Source organism: Cuculus canorus, chromosome 3, assembly GCF_017976375.1.
Source record: "Cuculus canorus isolate bCucCan1 chromosome 3, bCucCan1.pri, whole genome shotgun sequence".
Classification (NCBI taxonomy): Eukaryota; Metazoa; Chordata; class Aves; order Cuculiformes; family Cuculidae; genus Cuculus; species Cuculus canorus.
Window position 1 is genome coordinate 67,729,646 of NC_071403.1, and position 19,596 is coordinate 67,749,241.

Below are 19,596 nucleotides of genomic sequence, written 5' to 3' on the forward strand. Positions count from 1 at the left end.
CACCCCAAAGCACCCACCCCCCCAGCACCCACCCCGTGCACCCCAAAGCATCTACCCGCTCAGTGCCCACCCTGTGCACCCCATGGCACTCACCCGCCCAGCACCCACCCCGCGCACCCCAAAGCACCCACCCGCCCAGCACCCACACCGTGCACCCCATGGCACTCACCCACCCAGCACCCACCCCGTGCACCCCAAAGCACCCACCCGCCCAGCACCCACCCCGTGCACCCCAAAGCACCCACCCGCCCAGCACCCACCCCATGCACCCCATGGCACTCACCCACCCAGCACCCACCCCGTGCACCCCAAAGCACCCACCCGCCCAGCACCCACCCCATGCACCCCATGGCACTCACCCACCCAGCACCCACCCCGTGCACCCCAAAGCACCCACCCGCCCAGCACCCACCCCGCGCACCCCATGGCACCCACCCCGTGGCACCCAAAAGCACCCACCCACTCAGCACCCACCCGTTGCACCCCAAAGCACCCATCCCATGCCCCACCATGGCATCCACCCACTCGGCAGCCACCCTGTACACCCCATGGGACCTGTCCTACACTGCACCCACCCCATGCACCCCATGGCACTTGCCCCACACTGCACCCACCCCGTGCCCCACCATGGCATCCACCCACTCAGCACCCACAACATGCACCCTATGGCACCCACCCCACACCTCCCACCACAGCGACACTACGGACTGCACAGCACCTGCCCCGCACTGCACCCACCTTGTTCCCCCCCCTCCAGCACCCACTTCATACTTCACCCATCCTGCACCCTCCACATCATTCACCCCATTCTGCACTCACCCCACACACCCCATGGCACCCACCTGGCACACACCCCAGCACCCACACCATGCACCCCACAGCACCCACCCTGCACTGCACTCACCCAACACACCCCATGGCACTCACCCCACGCTGCACCCACCCTGAGCTGCACCCATCCCACACCACCCCCAGCACCCACACCGTGTACCCGATGGCAGCCACACCGTTCACTCCACTGCACCCACCCCACACTGCACCCACCCTGTGCCCCACACACTCCACACCCACCCCATGCACCCACAGCACCCACCCCATGCTGCACCCTCTGTGACACCCCACGGCACTCATCCCACAGTACCCACACTGCCTCCCTCACGGCATCAACTCCATGCTGCCCCCAACCCATGCCCCCATGGCACCCGCCCCACATTGCCCATGGCACCCACCTCATGCCCTCCATGGCACCCACTACACAGCACCCACCCCATGCTGCACCCTCTGTGACACCCCACGGCACTCATCCCACAGTACCCACACTGCCTCCCTCACGGCATCAACTCCATGCTGCCCCCAACCCATGCCCCCATGGCACCCGCCCCACATTGCCCATGGCACCCACCTCATGCCCTCCATGGCACCCACTACACAGCACCCACCCCACAGCATCTCACCCCATCCATCTCACAACATCCCATCCCACAGCACCCACGCTGCCTCCCCCATGGCACCCACCCCATGCTGCACTCATCCACACACCCACCCTCACTGCACCCACTCTGCACTTTCCATAGCACCCACACCACACTGCACCCACCCCATGCACCCCACAACACCCACCCATGCTGCACCCACCCCACGCTGCACCAACACTGCACACCCCACAGCACACATCCCCTGCCCCCCACAGCACCTCCTGCCCTGTGCCTTTGGGCTCTGCCAGCCAGGTGGCATCGGCTCCATCTCCCCTGACCTGGCCTGGGAGTCCCTGAGCACCCTTTGCCCCTGAGCCCTCTTTGAGGGGGGTCGATTGGCCCTGAGCCCCCTTTGAAGACCCTAAACTCCAGCAGAGATGTTCCCTTTGAGAGCTTGCAGTGCCTCATGCTCACTATTTGCATCCCTCATCCTGGGAATAAGCATCCCAGGGTGTTACATGCAGCAACACTGCATGTGCTCTCCCCTTCCAGCTGCCAGTCCCATAGAGCACTGACCCTGGCATCTGCAGATGTGCTCTATGGAGGCACCCCAGGCTCATGAAATTCTGAGATGTGCTGCTGCTGGCAGCAAGGCCTGCAGGTGCAAGTAATACAGACGGACGTAGGTTGCCTCAGCTGTTTCTAGAAAGTCCTGGAAAGGGAGGTGGGGCACTTGGAGTGCCCTGGAGAGACTGGGATGCCAGGGAAAGCTGATAGCGCTTGGTCATGGACTTGAGGGCCTATCATTTCCCATGCTTCAGCCAGCCATGCGTTTGCTGCTCTCACTTCCCCAAAACCTCTGGCTTCCACCCAGCATCACAAAAAGGAGCGTGTGGTCCTGGCCTGCCCAACACCCCAGGCACAGGGAAGAGAGGGCAGGAAGCCACGAGCCAGCATGCAAAGGCAATGGCGTTCCCATCTCAGTCAATGGCACAGTGCAGCACAATCTGGTTCAACATGGCATTGCACATCACGGCACAGCCCAGTTTGGCACAGCAGAGCCTAGCATGCACAATACACCAAGGCAATGCATGGCACATCATGGCACAGCCCAGTTCAACACGGCACAGCCTGGCACGGGAAAGCTTAGCATAGTTTGGCACACACAACACACCATGGCATGACACAGCACTGCACAGCACAGCCCAGGTTTGGCACGGCACAGCCTGGCAGGCACAATACACCACGGCACGGCACAGCATGGCACAGCCCCGTTCTGCATGGAGCAGGAAACTGTTTCTGGCACAGGAAACTTTGGCATGGTTTTACACTCACAACACACCACAGCACGGCATGGCAATAGATCATAAGGGCACAGCACAGCACCACATTTTCTCCTTTACATTTACCTTTTCCCCACCATTCTGACCCTTTCTGCCTCTTTTCCCAGCTGGCCAGGTGGACACAGGGGACTTTGTGCAGGAGTCCCTCGTGGCTGGAGACAAGGCAAGGACAAGGCTCTAGGTGACAGGACTCCTAAGCCAGGGAGAGAAGGGGACCACAGAGCTGCTGGCACCAGGCTGCCGCAAATCTCCCCCTCTCCAAGCTTTTTGCTGTGTCTCTTTCCACACGGCAAGGCCCCTGGGTTGGATCATCTCATTAGGCCATGACTGGTGCCTCATTATCCTCCTCGCAGGAGAATTGTGTTTTAATTAAAACATTTTGGGAGTTTAATCTGTATTGCTGATTCCTGGGGTGGTGGAACAGCTGCGTGAAGAGCCGTGTTCCCAGGGGACTGGAGGGCTTTCACAGGGGACGTGGCAGCAGCCACAGGCTGAGGGATGGGACTCCTGAGCATTCCCAGTCAGGTCCAGTCTCAGGAGAAGCCATAAAGACCTTTTTACTGTGAATCAAAACCCTCCAAGTAAAACACAATGAGAAGGGAAGAGATGGAACCACACGTGGCCAATCCCCTGCTCCAGCACAGAAGCCCTCGTCCCTTTGCTCACAGATATTTGTGAGGCTGATGTCTCGCCACGAGGGACAGGGTGGGCATCACAGCAACCAAGGAACTGAGTCCTCCACAGCCACTTCGAGGACCACTGACAAGCCCTGATGTCCCCAGCACCCCCCCAAAAAAAACCCCACGTGGGGCTGGTTTGAACCCCAAGAGTTGTTCCAGCTGGAAAGCCCAGTGGAATCTTTGCCCTCAAAGAGCAAGATGGACATGAGCATCCCTGCCCAGGGCCAGGACATATCCACGGAGGCTGAAGCGGGGGTCACAGCCACCTCCATCACGTGGCTCCTTCTGGTTCATGGTGCAAGACAAGGGTGCAGAAGAGTTAACCCTACCCACAGCCAGTGCTGCCATTGTCACAGTGGGGGCCCCAACCCTTTCCAGCCTTGCCCAGAGGAATCCATGTGCATCTCTCTGGCATGGCACAGCCCCCCTCACCTCTCCAGAACGCAAGGGGGCATGTCAAATCACTTGGGGCCCGGGATGCTCTTGGAACTCACAACCCAGGGCTCAGAAATGCCATGCAGAAGTCAGTATGGTGGGCAGAGTGGGTATGTGGACTGAGCTGAGATGGACCGAGCTCCGAGATCCCTCTCCAGGACTGCTCAGAGGGTGCTGGGGGAAGGCAGCCAGAGCTGCAATAGTCATGCCTCAAGGGCAATGAGGAGCTGCTCACCCTGGGCACCTCCTTTGTCAGACACATCCATCCCCGGTCCATCTGCTCCCTCCTTCCTTGCTTTCCTCCACACTCCCGCAGCTGTTTCCATGACCACAGAGCTGCTGCAGCAACCACAGAGGGGTCTTCGGCATTGAACCCTGCATCCCTTCCCTGGCCACAGAGCCGGGGCAGAACCAGGACCAGTCCCCTATTGCTGCTCCCGCACGCCAGCACTCAGCCTCAGGGTGTTTCCCCTGGCTCTTCCACACTTGCATCCATTCCAGCACAAACACTCACCATGTCGATTACACAATGCCAGGGAACAGGCTATTCCCATGCCCTGGAGGCTCCCACATACAATGTGTCACCCCTCACACATCTCCATGTCATATCTTGCACGAGGATCCATTTCTGGCACAGGAGGGAGGGGGAGTGGGAGCATTACAACTCCCTGTTTTCCCTTAGTTGGGTCATAACATTTAAAACACCCTGGATCAGGGATAGGGGAACTGAGTCACATTCTGCCTTTCACATCCAAACCACCACTGGCTCTTCCCCCAAGCCCAGTGGAGCTGTGCGAGCCACAGGGACATGCAGGGGACAGGTCCAGTCATGGAATCATAGACTCATGGAATCATAGACTCACAGAATCGTTAAGGTGGGAAAAGACCTCTTAGCTCAGCCAGTCCAATCATCAGCCCAACCCCACCATGCCAACTGAACCATGTCCCTGAGTGCCATGGCCACACATTCCTTGAACTCCTCCAGGGATGGGGACTCCGCCACTGCCCTGGGCAGCTTCTGCCAGGGCTTTACCACTCTTGCAGTGAGGAAATAGTTCCCAATATCCAATCTAAACCTCCTGCGGCACAACTTGAGGCCATTTCCTCTCATCCTATCACTTGTTACTTGGGAGAAGAGACCAACACTCTCCTGGCTCCAACCTCCTTTCCGGGAGCTGTAGAAAGTGCTGGGGTCTCCCCTCAGCCTCTTCTTCTCTGGACTAAACAGCCCCACGGCCCTCAGCCGCTCCCAGAACCCCTGGGCTCCAGACACCTCCCCCTTTCCCCAGCTCCATTTCCTATCTCTGGATGCGCTTCAGCCCGTCAATGTCTTTTTTGGAGTGATGGGCCCGAAACTGAACCCAGGATTCAAGCTGCACCCTCACCAGCGTTATGGGATTATTCAACATCTGACTTCACCTCCTGTTGTTATCCTTATTTTGAGCCATTTCCTGCTTGGTTCAGTCCTCTCTTTACACATTAGCACTTGGTTTTCAGGCCCTGTGCGTGCCAAGGGCAGAACCAGCATGGGCAGGGAGCAGAGGTGGGACGTGATAATGGTTTAACAAGACCAAACGGTGCTTCCATTACACAACAATTAAAAAAAGACAGCCTCATGAGGGAATCTGGGACTCCCCAAACATGGTGGGATGACCCGCACTGTTTGTCCATAGAAGCCATGCTCTTCTCCATGCCTGCCTGATAACCAGGGTTGTGTAAGGCTTTACACACTCAGATATTAACTCGAGGCCCATGCTAGTGAATTACTGGATTTGCTGTCATTATGACCCAGATAACTGCACTACTGATCTGTATCTATTACTGCACCCTTATTCAGAGATAAATTTTTATCCCCAAACCTGCTGCTGGTTTGGTGTCTGTCACTGTATCCTGAACCTTTACAGCAGCAGAGCTGCCATAAGCCCTTATTCCGCCCAGATGCAGTGAAGATGTTGGCACGGTGCTGATTCCTTCATCCTTCTGTCCATGCACAGAGCAGCTCTGTTCCTCCCAGCCCAAAGTAAACGCTACTGAGACCTTTATATTCAGCAGTAAAACAAGGAGGGGAAAATTAACTTCTTTCTTCCCAGTCTTTTCCAAACAAACTAAATGACATTGTTGGCCCAGGATGAAACTCCCAAAGAAAAGCCCAATGCCATCTTTCTCACACTGCTGGGATAGGGGTAGGGCAGTAATTCTCTCCTGCATGGCAGTGGGAATTACAAGCTTGCTCCTAACGCTGCTGTGGAGCCGGTAGAATCCCTTCTGGCTTGGGAAGGGGGACAGCATCCTGGGCCAAGGCGAGGAGCTGCCCAGAAATTATTCCACCTCAAGGAGAAAGTGCTGATATAGTGAAACAGACTTGTAAAGAACAATAGTACTCATATGACCAGGAAAGCCTGTGAATGGATGCAGAGGAAGAAGGGTTAAAGGAATCAGCTTGTGCCTGGTTTCATCAAGCAGCCAGACAGCGGGGAAGATGGAGAACAAACCCAAGATAAGAAAGAAGAACAAAGCTGAAGATAAGGTGAAATGAGGATGAAGAACAGAGCTGGAGCCATAAAACACAGGGAGATGGATAATGACAGGGTGCTTTTTGCAAAGATTTATGATGCCAGATAATGAGGCCAAAGATCCCAAAAGCCCATAACAGACCTGTCCGAGAGCAGCTTCTCCTTTCCAGCCAGGAGGAAGCATTCAGGACATAACAGCCATTATCCCTGCTCCATAGCACAAACCAGTGACCACTGCCACCGCTCCACTTCCTGAGCAGCCCTCTGAACACACGCTTCCCACAGGACATGTCAGAGAGGTCAAAGGATCCCTAAACTCAAGGCATCTTATGGCATTATGGAATGGTTTGGGTTGAAAGGGACCATCCACTTCCAACCCCCTGCCATGGGCAGGGACACCTCCCACTGGATCAGGTTGATCAAAGCTCCGTCCAGCCTGGCCTCCAACACCTCCAGGGATGCAGCAGCCACCACTTCTCCGGGTAACCTGGGCCACGGCCTCACCACCCTCACAGGAAAACATTTCTTCCTGAGATCTCATTTCAGTCTCCCCTGTTTCAGCTTTAATATGTTCTGTCTTATTCCATCCCTGTTTTCCCTGATCAAGAGCCCCTCCTCAGCTTTCCTGGAGCCCAGGGCTTAACCAACCCCTCCAGCGCAGTCTGCAAGGACAGCAGGGTGACCAGCGAGGGGGAACGAGAGAGGGGATGGACCAGGCAGGGCACTACACGGTTTGAAGTGCCTGGAGACATGGGGACGTGGCAGGGGACACAGTGTTGACAGCAGAGGTGGAACACAGGGGGCCTGGGCTGGTCCCCTCCCCCCTCGAGCCCTGCCGACCCTCAGAGCCTGTCCTCTGTCCCCTACCTCGTCACCTCCCTCATTGCTCACCCCTGTCCCCTACTCCCTCAACCCCCTCACTGCCCAACCCAGGGTCTGACCCTGTCCCCTGTCCCCTATCCCTGTCCCTATCCTATCCCCATCCATATCCCTGTCCCCATCCCCATCCTCCATCCTTATTCCTAACCCCTATCCGTCTCCTCTCCCCGTCTTCTGTCCCCGTCTCTTGTCCCTATCTTCACCCCCTATCCCTGTCACTGTCCCCATCCCTGTGTCCTGTCCCTACCCCGGTCTCCTGTCCCTGTCCCTATCCCTATGTCTGTCCTTGTCTCTACCCCTGTTCCCTATCCCTATCCCCCACCCCACCAGCTACCCTCCCCCCCGCACTGGCGCCCCCTGCGGGCCGGTACCACTTCTAACGCTCTCGCCAAATCTCGCGAGATCTCCTCGCTGAGCGAAGCTCGTGCGGGTGGCGAACTCTCGCGAGATCTGAGGCTTCCGGCGCTGCGCTGGCCCCGCTGCGCGCGCTCCCTCGCTCCCTCCCCCCCCACCTCACTTCCATAACTCCATCCCGCATCGCTCCTTTCCCTCCTTCTTTTACACCCAGCTCGCGCTGCCATGGAGGCGAATGCGCCGAAACGCAAGGAAACGCGCAAGTCCCTGCGGATTAAAGTGATCTCCATGGGCAACGCGGAGGTGGGCAAGGTGAGGGCGCTGCCATTGGCGGGCGCGGGCTGGCGGGAGGGGTAGCAGCCAATGGGAAGGCGGGGGCACGCCGCGCGCCGCTGGGCGGGCCGCGGACTGGCTCCTTGCCCGCCTGCGGCAACCAATCAGGAGGTGGCTGCGGGAAGGGGGCGGGGCGCCTGGATGAGTGACAAGTAGTGGGGCGGGGCTGCGCGCGGATTGCGCTGTGTTGATTGGCTGCGTGGCTGAGGGGCGGAGTTTGGGAGTGGGGCGATGGGCTTCTCGACGCTGAGGGGGCGGGGCTAAGAGGGGTCTGCGCGGTTCTGATTGGCTGTGTCGCAGGGGGTGGGGCTTAGGGTGTGAGGGATTAGTGACACCTGAGGGGCGGGGCTGTGCGCGGGTTGCCGACGGGAGCCAATCAGGAGTCGTCTCCAACGGGAGGGGGGGGGCAAGGGTGATTGACAGATGGGGCTAAGCGTGTACTGCGGGGTGGTGATTGGTTGCGCAGCAGAGGGGTGGGGCCTCAGGATGATTGACAGCCGAATGTGGCGGGGCTGACTGCGGTTTGCCTTGTGCTGATTGGCTGCGCCGCAGAGAGGCTTAATGGTGGGGCGAGGGGATGATTGACAGACGGGGCGGGGTTGAGCAGGGGTTGGCGGCGGGAGCCAATCAGGAGGTGGCTGCGAGGCAGGAGGGCGGGGCGAGTGGATGGTTGACATCTTGGGGGCGGGGCTGAGCGCGAGTTGCACTGTGCTGATTGGCTGCGTGTTTAGGGGTGGGGCGAGGGGGTTATTGACATCTGAGGGGGGTGTGGCTGAGCGCGGGTTGCCGGCGGGAGCCAATCAGGAGTCGGGGAAATGGAGGGGGCGGGGCCAGGAGCAGTTTGCGAGGTCTTGATTGGTTGCGCGGTGAGGGGCGGGGCTTGGGGGCAGGGGAATGGTCAGCCATGGTGTGGGCAGCAGGAGCAAGGAAGGGATTGCCTCCCTGCGCTTGACGCTAGTGAGGCTGCACCTTGAATTCTGGGTTCAATTCTGGGCCCATCACTCCAAAAAAGACATTGAGGGGCTGGAGCGCCTCTGAAGAAGGGAACCCCTGGTCTGGAGCCCAGGGGTTCTGGGAGCAGTTGAGGGCCCTGGGACTGTTTAGTGTGGAGAAGAGGAGGCTGTGGGGAGACCTCATTGCTTTCTGCAGCTCCTCGAAGGGAAGTTGGAGTGAGGCCGGTGCTGGTCTCTTCTCCCAAGGGACAAGGGATAGGATAAGAGGAAGTGGCCTCAAGTTGCACCAAGGAGGTTTAAGTTGGATATTGGGACCAATTTCTTTCCTGACAGAGTGGTGGAGTCCTGGCAGAGGCTGCTCAGGGCAGTGATGAAGTCCCCATCCCTGGAGGGGTTAAAAAACTGTGTGGCTGTGGTGCTTGGGGACATGATTTAGTTGTCACAGTGGGGTTGGGCTGCTGGTTGGACTGGATGAGCTTAGAGGGGTTTTCCAACCTTAATGCCTGCCCAGTGTCGAGTTCTGCAACCTCTCAAGTTGTTTTGTATGGGTCTTGTTTAATCCTGGCCCTCAGCTCAGTGTTATCTGTCACAGAAGGATGCCCACAACCTTCCTCATCTTCAAGGCTTTTGTTTACATTATGGAATTTTTGGAACCTCTGCCGAGCTGTCTGTTCTCTGGTGATCCCCTGCCCAAATCCTCAGGTGACATTGCTGTAGTTTATGCTGCTTTATGTCCCCTTTTCAACTGGAACAAAAAAATCACTCAAACTTGCTTTTTTCCATCTTTAATTTAGCAGCATATTATGAAAAAGAATAAACAGTGAAACCAAAACCATTAGCATAAGGAAGGGAGCAAATTTTGCACTTTAAAATGGTAAATGACATGAACGCAGTTAATAGAAGATGAGTCTAAAATAAGTATCTCAGTTTACAACAAAAACGGTGATTCTTTTTGCACCTCCTGATAGTTTAGGGTGTTAGGGCAGAGTTGATGTCTCTGCAGCCTTCTAACTGGCTAGAGGCTGTTGGTAAATTCCCTGTTAGTGGAAATATAATGGTGTATTGTGCCATCCTGCTGAGACTCCCTTTTCCTTTCTTCCAGAGCTGCATTATAAAGCGTTACTGTGAGAAAAGGTTCGTCCCCAAATATCTGGCGACAATCGGTATCGACTACGGTGTCACAAAGTAAGTACCTTTGCAGGATGAACCTGTGAGCACCGGGAGAATGGGGTGAGCTGTGTGGATGCGGACACAGAATGGCTCTGCCGGGGGGATCGCTGTCCACAAGGTTAGAGGGAAGATGCGCAGTGGGGCATCCCAGCTCCTGCTGCTCCTGAGCGACCACACTGCCATGAGCCAGGTTTGCTTGGATATGCCAAGTCTCCTCAATTGCACAGAATCTCAGAATGGTTAGGCTTGGAACCTCTGGAGCTCATCCAGTCCAACCTCCTGCTAAAGCAGGGTCACCTTCAGCAGTTACACAGGAGTGCATCCAGGTAGGGTTGGGTCTCTCCGGAGAAGGAGACTCCACAGCCTCCCTTAACAGCAGGTTCCAGTGCTCCATCACCCATGTGGGAAAGTTTTTCCTCATGTCCAGGTGGAACTTCCCAGGCTCCAGTTTGTGCCCGGTGCCCCTTGTCCTGTCACTGGTTACCACTGAGCAGTCTGCCCCCATCTTCCTGCCCCTTGCCCATCAGATATTGATCAGCATTGATGGGAACCCCTCTCCAGGCTGAACAGACCCACATCTCTCAACCTTTCCTCCTAAGAGAGATCTTCCAGTCCTTTCCTCATCTTCAGGGACTCTGCAGGCCTCTCTCCACTGGTTCCTTGTCATTCTGGAGCTGGGAAGCTCGGAACTGGACTCCAGATGGGAACTCCCTAGGGCAGAGCAGAGGAGGGGAGAACCTCTCTCACCCAGTTGGTTACACTCTTCTCCATGCACCTAAGGATTCTCTTGGCTGTGAGGGCATAGTGCTGGCTAATGGTGTGCTTGTTGCTCACCAAGACTTCCAGGTCCTTCTCTGCAGAGCTGCTTCCCAGCCAGTCAGTCCCTCACATGTAGTGGTGCTCTGAGGTCTCCCCTGAGCCTTCTCTTCTCCAGGCATCCAGAGCTGGTGCTGTCCTCCTTGTCTGACCAGCTCTAGGGGCAGCTTTCTGGCCATTAAAGCCTGTAACCCAGAACTTGTTACTGATTTGACCTCACATGGAGCCCTGAATTCAGCTTTGGAGTCCTCAGCACAGGAAGGACATGGAGCTGTTGGAGTGAGTCTGGAGGAGGCCACGAAGATGATCCAGGGCCTGGAGCACCTCCTGTATGAGAACAGCCTGAGAGAGTTGTGGTTGTTCAGCCTGGAGAAGAGAAGGCTGCCGGTAGACCTTAGAGCAGCCTCCCAATACTGAAAAGGGATTGGTAAGAAAGTTGAAGAGTGGCTTTCTATTAGGGTCTGTAGCAATAGGACGAGGGGGAACAGTTTGAAGCTACAAGAGGGGAGACTGAGGTGAGATCTTGGGAAGAAATGTTTTCCTGTGAGGGTGGCGAGGCCCTGGCCCAGATAAGTGGTGGCTGCCCCATCCCTGGAGATGCTGAAGGCCAGGTTGGATGTGGCTTTGAGCAACCTGATCCAGTGGGAGGTGTCCAGTGGGGATTGGAACTGGATGGGCTTTGAGGTCCCTTCAGACCCAAGCCATTCTGTGATTCTATGATTTTTCTGTCCCCTGCTCTTTCCCTGCAAGGGCTGACAGGGGCAAGGGCTGTTCCTGTGGAGCACAACCTGTGCAGGGGCTCAGCCAGAGCCTTCTCAAGCTTTTTCTATTTCTTTTTCAGAGTGCAGCTCAGAGACCGCGAGATCAAGGTGAACATCTTTGATATGGCAGGACACCCATTCTTCTACGAGGTAAGGCAGGCCCATCTGCAGACAGTGTACCACAGCACTGTGCTCAGCCAACCTGTCTTGGAAGCATTCCACACCCATCAGCTTTCCTCAGATATGCCTGAAATTGAGTTTAATGGTGGGAAACTTGAAAATAGGTTTCTTAGGAGCTCCTGATGCACAATACGTGCCCTTCTTTCCTGCCACAGACACCTGATGCAGACCAGCGCTGGAAACCCTTGCTGCTTCACTATGAGTAACTCCTTGCTGCTAGGGGTTACCGAATCCTGGAGTCTGGTAGTGCTGAGGCTGCTCCACATCTGTGCTCTTCATATCCCTGGTAGGCATGCACAGGCCTATACAAGACATCTGTACAGATACACACGTCTGGCTGTGCAGATCAACACAGACAGAGTGAGCCAGCGCTGGCACAAACAGACCAGTGGCCTCATCCTGGCTGATGGAGAATAACTATCCTGTAGCTGACCTTCTTCCAGCAGCTGTCCTGGGAATCCTCGGCCTTCCCAGTTGCTTGCATTCAGTGTACAAGCCCTGAAGTCTGCAGCACTGCTCAAGCTGCTAGGACATGCACAGACAATCATTCTGTGGATCCATCCAAGACCTCAGCTTGGACATGCAGGCTTGTCCAGTAGCCCTGGATGCTCGCTCTGCTTTGCTACCTCACACCCAGGGACACATGCACATGCAAACAGGTCTCTGGATCAACTCCCAGACCTTCCAGTCTCTGCTGAAGTTGGTCTGACACCTTGTCTGCCGTTGTGCTTTTGTGTTTGTGGTGATGCATCCTTTATGGGCTCCTGTGCTGGGCCTCAGGGCAGTGTGGTCAGGTCATTATTTGGGTTCCCCCAGCTGTTCTTTGTCCCCTCAGGTGAGGAACGAGTTCTACAAGGACACGCAGGGTGTCATTTTGGTCTACGACGTTGGACAAAAGGAGTCTTTTGATGCGCTGGACGCATGGCTGGCTGAGATGAAGCAGGAGCTGGGACCCCACGGAAACATGGAGAATGTTGTCTTTGTCGTCTGTGCAAACAAGGTGGGCAGGGATGGGGGGCCAGACTGACTGATGTCCAGATCTTGGGGCATGTTGTGTTCCCACTGTTAGCCCAAGTTGTTGAGCTGCAGGAAAGGAAATGCTGTTCAGTCATAGGGAAGATTTTCTGAGAGACAGATCTGTGTGAGGAGCACTGGAAACTGCATTTCAGTGGGGTTTGGAGAAGGTGATGGCCACACATCATTGGAGAGGGATCCAGTAGAGGTGTCTCTGGACTAAATGAACTCTCAAACACCTTTCCACTTGCATTTTCTGTGCTTGCTTTCCACACTGCCCCCATTCCTTCAGGATAAGCCAACAGCCTCTACAACCAGACAGGCTTCTTACCTGCTGTTAGATGATCAGCCCTGAAGCTGTGTTCCTCCAGCAGCTGCAGCAGACTCTGGCTGAGCTCTGATCTCTTCCATTTCTTCTGTTCTAGATTGACAGCACCAAGCACCGCAGCGTGGATGAAAGTGAGGGGCGGCTCTGGGCAGAGAGCCGGGGCTTTCTTTACTTTGAGACATCGGCACAAACAGGAGAAGGGATCAACGAGATGTTTCAGGTGAGGGGTGATGAAGGTGGGAAGGGCACAGACACCACACTGAACCGAGATTTGATGGCAGAATGTCTCCTGAAATGCCTGGATCCCACAAAACCTGTGGACCTCTACCCCAGCAGTGTCTTCCCAGTGAAATGCTGCTGTGGGAAAGCTGTAGCTGAGTCTCAGTATTGGTCCTCCTAGTTCTGAGGTGGCGCTGACATTGTGTTACTCAGAGTTGGTGATCCTTTGTGCTGCACTGGGAGCACAATATAGAGATGCCCATGTCACCTATTCAGGTCTGGCATTGAGCTGAAGTGGGTTTGAGGTAAATGTGTGGCCTGGCCTGCTCCTCATGGTCCTTGCAGGGACTGGTTTCCCCCCTGTACTGGGGCATCTCAGCTCCCCACAGCCCACGCAGTGGAGGATGAATGTTCAGCAGTTGTGAGAATGCTCCGTCTCCCATTGCAAGATGTGGTGGGATCTCTAGTCCGCTGCCACCACCTTTGGCCACCATTCCTTCCCACTAACTCCTCTCTGCGTCCACAGACGTTTTACTCTGCCATCATTGACCTGTGTGACAATGGCGGGAAGCGTCCTCCTTCCAGCATGGGGGTTGGCTTCACCAAAGAGCAGGCAGATGCCATTCGCAGGATCCGCAACAGCAAGGACAGCTGGGACATGCTAGGAGTCAAACCTGGAGCCACAAGGTGGGGGAAACTATGGCATTTGTCTGGCTATCCATACTCTTTCTGACCTGGCAGGTTTTGTCATCTTTTAGTGACCTGCTGATAAACTTTCCTTGGTTTATATAGCAGCTGGGCACAAATATCAAACCACAAAATCAAGACAACACAAAAGAAAGGCTCTGTCCTAAGCAGCAAATTTTCCATTTTATCAGAAAAGCTGGGCTGGATGCAAGGCTGGAATGATGAAGGTGAGAACTTCAGCTCTGTAGGCTGCCTGGCCCTGCATCCCGCCTCCAGGCTGAGCCGTCTCTGGTCACTCACTTGCCAGACGTGTTTGGACCAACTCCAGCTTTACTTTCCTTGCTCTTCACGCCTGGAGAAGCTGTTAGGCTGCTGTAAGGCTGCTTAAGATGTTCGTAGAATCATAGAATAGTTTGGGTGAGAAGGGATCTTAAAGCCCATCCAGTTCCAACTCCCTGCCATGGGCAGGGACACCTCCCACTGGATCCGGTTGCTCAAAGCTCCATCCAACCTGGCCTTCAACACCTGCAGGGGTGGGGCAACCACCATTTCTCTGGGCAACCTGGGACAGAGCTTCCCCACCGTCACAGCAAAACATTTCTTCCTGAGATCTCATCTCTTTTGGCTTAAAACCGTTCTCCCTTGTCCTATCCTTGCACTCTCTGATCAAGAGGCCATCCTCAGCTTTCCTGGAGCCCCCTTTACCTACTGGAGGGCTGCTAAAGGGATTGAGCAAGTTTTCATTTGCCTTCCTTAGAGGACTTCTAGGCCGGTGCAAGAGGTTGGATATTGAATCTCCCAATTCTGCTGTATGACCCGGGCAGCCAAAAGAAGCTCCCAGAGCTATGCTTTGCTTTCATCTGTCTGAAACACAAGGACTTCCCTTGTGCAAAGAGGCTGGAGAGTAGATTTTGGATACCTTCTCCTGCATCCTCCTGTTGGATGTAGGTGTTGAGCCAAACCCATTCTCCAGTCCATTCTGACCCACAGAGGGAGGGGTCAGCAGTTCTGCAGGGCAGCTGGTGCTGTGATTGCCAGCACAGACTCCCCTTCCTACATCTGCAGCTGGAGCCAAGATGTCTGCCTTGGACCAGACACCCAAGGCTTAAAGGGCTCAAGTGATGTGCAACGCCTTCGCCCCGAGTGCGTAGGCGGTTTGATGCGGAGCTGAGTCAGGGTGTGCATGCCATCTCCCAGCTTTCTGCTCTCCTGATGCCGGAGACTCAGCACTGCACATGTTGCAGGCACACATCTGGCATGGTGGGAGCATTCATGCCGGCTCTGTCCTTTGTGGAGAGAGGGATTCTCCCCCTCCTTTGCATGTGCCACACCAAGAAATGCCCTGGATGCTTTTCTGCAGCTCTTTTTCCATAGCATCACCTTCCAGAGCCTGGAGATCCTTAGCACCAGAGATGGAAGGGTTCAAAAGTGTCTACACAGGGGTGTGGAACACAGGGGGAGTTCCTGGCCCTACTGCACTTGTGCCAGCTCACGTGGATCCCCTCACTTTTCTCCTGTCTCCTAGGGATGAAGTGAACAAAGCCTATCGGAAACTGGCTGTGCTGCTCCATCCCGACAAGTGTGTGGCTCCTGGCAGCGAGGACGCCTTCAAAGCAGTGGTGAATGCCCGGACCGCACTTCTCAAGAACATCAAATAGAGAACAGAGCCACTCGGAGATGGAAACCTTCCCCTTCTCCCAGCTAGCTCCCAGGCAGCCACGGGGCACCCCTGTCCTCCTCACGCTTATCGCTGGCATGGACACAGAGGCTCCCAGCACCAGCTGTGGGAGCAGGACTGCATCTGACTGGGCTGGAAAGGTGAAAGAGGAGGGAGGAGGGACCTCAGAGCCCTCCCTGCATCATCGTCCCACAGTCATGGTTGGTGTTAAGTGCTGAAAGCAGTGAAGTCCCCACCTTCCTGGCTGTATCTCACCTCCTGGGAGTTACCAGGCGTGGAGGGATTTGGATGTGTGGCTCTAACCTGTGTTTACAGCAAGGGTGGAGCGGAATATGACCTGAAAGCTACTGCACTTGAAAGCATTGGTGTTGTGAGTGGAGGATGCCCAGGAGGGCAGTGGGTTGTCAGTCTTGGGTTATCTGGATGGCTGTTCCAGGGTGGTTCAGCACCCCAGGCAAAACTCACTTCTTCCAGCTGACACCCTGCAGTGCCGCTATTGGCAGCGAGGAAAAGGTGGGGTTGCTTTAGGAAACCTCTCCAGTATTGCCAGGAGAAACTGGCTCCCAGAGTGTCCTTGTCCTTGCCAAGATGTTGTGGTGCCAAGAGTGAAACCTTGTTAGGAGTCAGGCTCTCCCCAGGCACCCATCTTCTTAAAGCACTGAGTCTCCTGCCACCACTTCCTTCCATCTCCCTGAGCTCCACTCATTGAGAAGAGTCCCTGAGGCTGCAGGCCCTCAAGCTGTGTGCCCTCTCTCTCCCAGCCCTCTGGCTCACCCAGAGCTCTGGAAAGGTGGCACTGTCTCCTATGGGTGGCCCTGGCTGATTGCAGGCAGGAGGTGTGTACTGAGCCAGAGCGGTGATGGCTGCCAGAAGGGACCTCAAGGCCCATCCAGTTACAATCCCCTGCCGTGGGCAGGGACACCTCCCACTGGATCAGATTGCTCAAAGACCATCCAACCTCATCTTGAACATCTCCAGGGATTGGGCAGCCACCGCTTCTCTGGGCAACCTGGGCCAGGGCCTCCCTACCCTTAAAGGAAAACATTTCTTCCCAAAATCTCATCTCAATCTCCCCTCTTTCAGCTTAAGGAGGCAGAGTGTTGAGGAGGGGAGAGGAACCCCAGAGCCCTCCTTGCATCCTTAAGTGCTGAAAGCAGTGAGGTCCCCGCCTTCCTGGCTGCGTTCCGCCTTCTGAGAGTGGCCAAACGGGAGATTTCTTGGGCTCCTTTCATTTGCCAGGACCCAGTTTTATTCCCTTGCTGCTGTTTGAGCTTGGCAGGGAAGGTTGGGACACAGCTACGACATGAAAACCACTGAGCATGTGCTTATGCATCCTTATCCCACAGGTATTCTGGTCTGAAAGGGTTTTCTTCTATGGTTAGTGCAATATGTATTATTTTTTCACTTCAAGGCAGCTTTTCTGTGTTTCCTATTCAAAATATATCACAAACCAACAGTAGAACCCCCTCCTTTGCACTAAGGGACTTTAGAGCCAGTATTGGTTTACTCTTATTCTTACTCTAGGCAGAAGAAATAAGCTGTCCTGGTGGGAAGCACTTTTTCCTCCTCTGGTGTAGAAATAACCAAGGGGAGGTGTTGCTACAAGAAGTTAATGTTTAAAATCACTCCATTTTTCCTCTCCCCGGGGCTGGGGGAGATGAGGAGATGAGCAGTGCAGGTGTTGGAGCTGTGCCAAGTTGCACTGGTGGGATCTGGTTCCCCACATTTTGTAATGCTGTGAAGTTCACTGGAAATCTCTCCACTTGTCCCGCAGGGGAAACCACTTAATTCTCGCTTCAAACCTATTTCTCTGCATCTATCTTCCATTGAGGAGGCTAAATAATCTGTTGATGAATGGCACGGTTCACTTTGAGGGTGAGAACTTGGTGCCTGGAGTGGTCAAAGGCTTCCTCAGTTCCTGCAGCTGTGGGGCTGTTGTGCCATGCACAGTCCCTCCTGTTTGCACTTCAGGTGACTCCGGTTGCAGTCTTTGGGTTTTTCCTGTCTGTTTGCGGATGTTTGGAGACGATGATGCACGCATGTCACGTCTAGCAATGCCAGTGACCTCCTAGGTTGTGTTATTTTTATGAATTAAACTCCTCCTGTGGAACAGAGGGAGTCCTGTGAGCTGTCCTCCTGCCGCCGCCTCCTCCTGTTAATGTTTAATCGCCCTTTGACTCATTCCTTTCCTCTCCAGCCGGGTCTGGCTGGGGCTGGTGAGGAAGAGCTGCCCTCCAGGGGCATGATGGAGGTTGTGAATCAACAAATCAACACTACTGGATAAGGGATGGAGGCAAGAGTGCAGCCCTGGAGATGCAATGTGGGATGCACCCAGCTGCAGTGGAGCCTGGCTCTGGTCAGGGGAATCACAGGCAGAGGAATGGCTCCATTGTTGCTCCTTGTCCTCACGGGTCAGCCCCGGTTGTGTGCTTCCTCTGTCCCATCTCCATCAGCTCCAGCAAGGCTCCCACTGTCCAGACTGCCTAACCTGCAAGTCTCGTGTCCTGCTGTTGGAGTGTCCATCCTGTGACAAAGGCTCCATCATATGAATCCCAAACAAAAGGACTTTGGATTCTGCATCCAGGAGCTGTCTCTGAAGATCTCTGGGAAGAGGACATCTCTCTCGATGTGCCTAGAGGCTCTGCCCTGCCTGCACCCTGCCTACCTCCCATTCATGTCAGGATCCATGCAGACAGCCACGCTCTGCTCCTTGCTGCTGCTCCAGGCTCCCACACCCTTTCCCATGCCCAGGCAGGGCCCTGGTAACCTACACTCCCCTGAGGCGAGGCTGCACAGACTGGTACTGTGTCCCTTTGCTGGCCTTCAGGCTCAGTTTGCTGCCTTCCGGATCAGTTTTCTTGGCCTTCGGGCCCGTTCTTCTGGCCTCAAGGACTATTTTGCTGGCTTTCAGGCCAGTTTTTGTGACCTTCAGGCCCATTTTGCTGGCCTTTGACCAGTTTTGCTGGCCTTTGGGCCTATTTTGCTGGCCTTCAGGCCAGTTTTACTGGCTTTCCACCCAATTTTGCTGGCCTCTAGACCAGTTAACCTTCCCATCCGAGGTGCCTGTCTGACCCTTGTTCCTAACTAGGAGACATTGAGACACATCCCACCGCAGATGGCCAGGGCTTATGTCCATGTCCCGTGCTGGCCAACGCTGGTCAGCCCAAGCCGCTGGCTTGCCGCAGCAGGATGGGGATAACCTGGAGCACACCTGAAGCCTCTAGGAAGCTGTGGCTTTGGTGCTCTCATTTTGATATTAATTACTGCACAGGGGCAATTAGTGCTGGCAAAGCAGCCGAGATGGCCTCTTGTTATTGCTGCTGGAACAAAGACACACGGGAGCATGGTGCCTTCAGCCATAGAGCAGCTCCATGGGCTGATTCTCCTGGCTATTCAGATCTCACAGCACGATCTCACATCTCCATCAGCTCTGAACCACAGCTGGTTTTCCCGACACAGGGATACGAGGGGAGAGCAGGCGGTGGCTGAAACATGGAGAAGAAGAGGAAAAACTTTCTGAAAAGGTTTCAATGGGCTGGTGGTGAGGTTGTGTGTGTGGGGCGATTTGGGCAACCTAAATGTTTTGAGGTGATTTGGGTAACTTTGATGTTGGGGGTTGATTAGGGCAGCCTCAATGTTTCAAGCTGATTTGAGCAGCCTCGATGTTTTGGGGTGATTTGGGCAACCTCGATGATGGGGCCCATGCAGTGGGGATGCTTGGGATTTCTCTGCTCCCCAATGGGGATATTGTAAGGGGGCTGTGACCCCCGAAAAAGCTGTGGGGGAAGGAGAGCCTGGCAGGTTAGGGGTCTGTGGGTCTGGCACCCAGCTTATCCCC

The 19,596-nt window shown here is 55.1% G+C and overlaps 1 protein-coding gene across 2 annotated transcripts; it reads left to right on the forward strand.

Annotated features, from left to right (window-relative positions):
- Positions 1-7,706: 7,706 nt before the first annotated feature.
- On the forward strand, positions 7,707-19,338 carry DNAJC27 (DnaJ heat shock protein family (Hsp40) member C27). Of its 2 annotated transcripts, none has more exons than XM_054062686.1 (7): positions 7,707-7,922; positions 10,008-10,090; positions 11,733-11,802; positions 12,668-12,832; positions 13,272-13,394; positions 13,920-14,080; positions 15,606-19,338. In XM_054062686.1, exons 1-7 carry the CDS (start codon positions 7,845-7,847, stop codon positions 15,736-15,738), a joined length of 813 nt encoding a protein of 270 aa, XP_053918661.1. In that variant the 5' UTR covers positions 7,707-7,844; the 3' UTR covers positions 15,739-19,338. The 2 variants fall into 2 exon arrangements, with proteins under 2 accessions (XP_053918661.1, XP_009562058.1); XM_009563763.2 differs by having other exon boundaries at positions 7,707-7,931; positions 15,606-19,331.
- The last annotated feature ends 258 nt before the right edge of the window (positions 19,339-19,596 follow it).

Coding starts and splice junctions, on each gene's coding strand:
- DNAJC27 (XM_009563763.2), top strand. CDS start 7,845: ATGGAGGCGAATGCGCCGAAACGCAAGGAAACGCGCAAGTCCCTGCGG. Junction 11,803..12,667: donor GACACCCATTCTTCTACGAG/GTAAGGCAGGCC, acceptor TTGTCCCCTCAG/GTGAGGAACGAGTTCTACAA. Junction 13,395..13,919: donor GGATCAACGAGATGTTTCAG/GTGAGGGGTGAT, acceptor CTGCGTCCACAG/ACGTTTTACTCTGCCATCAT.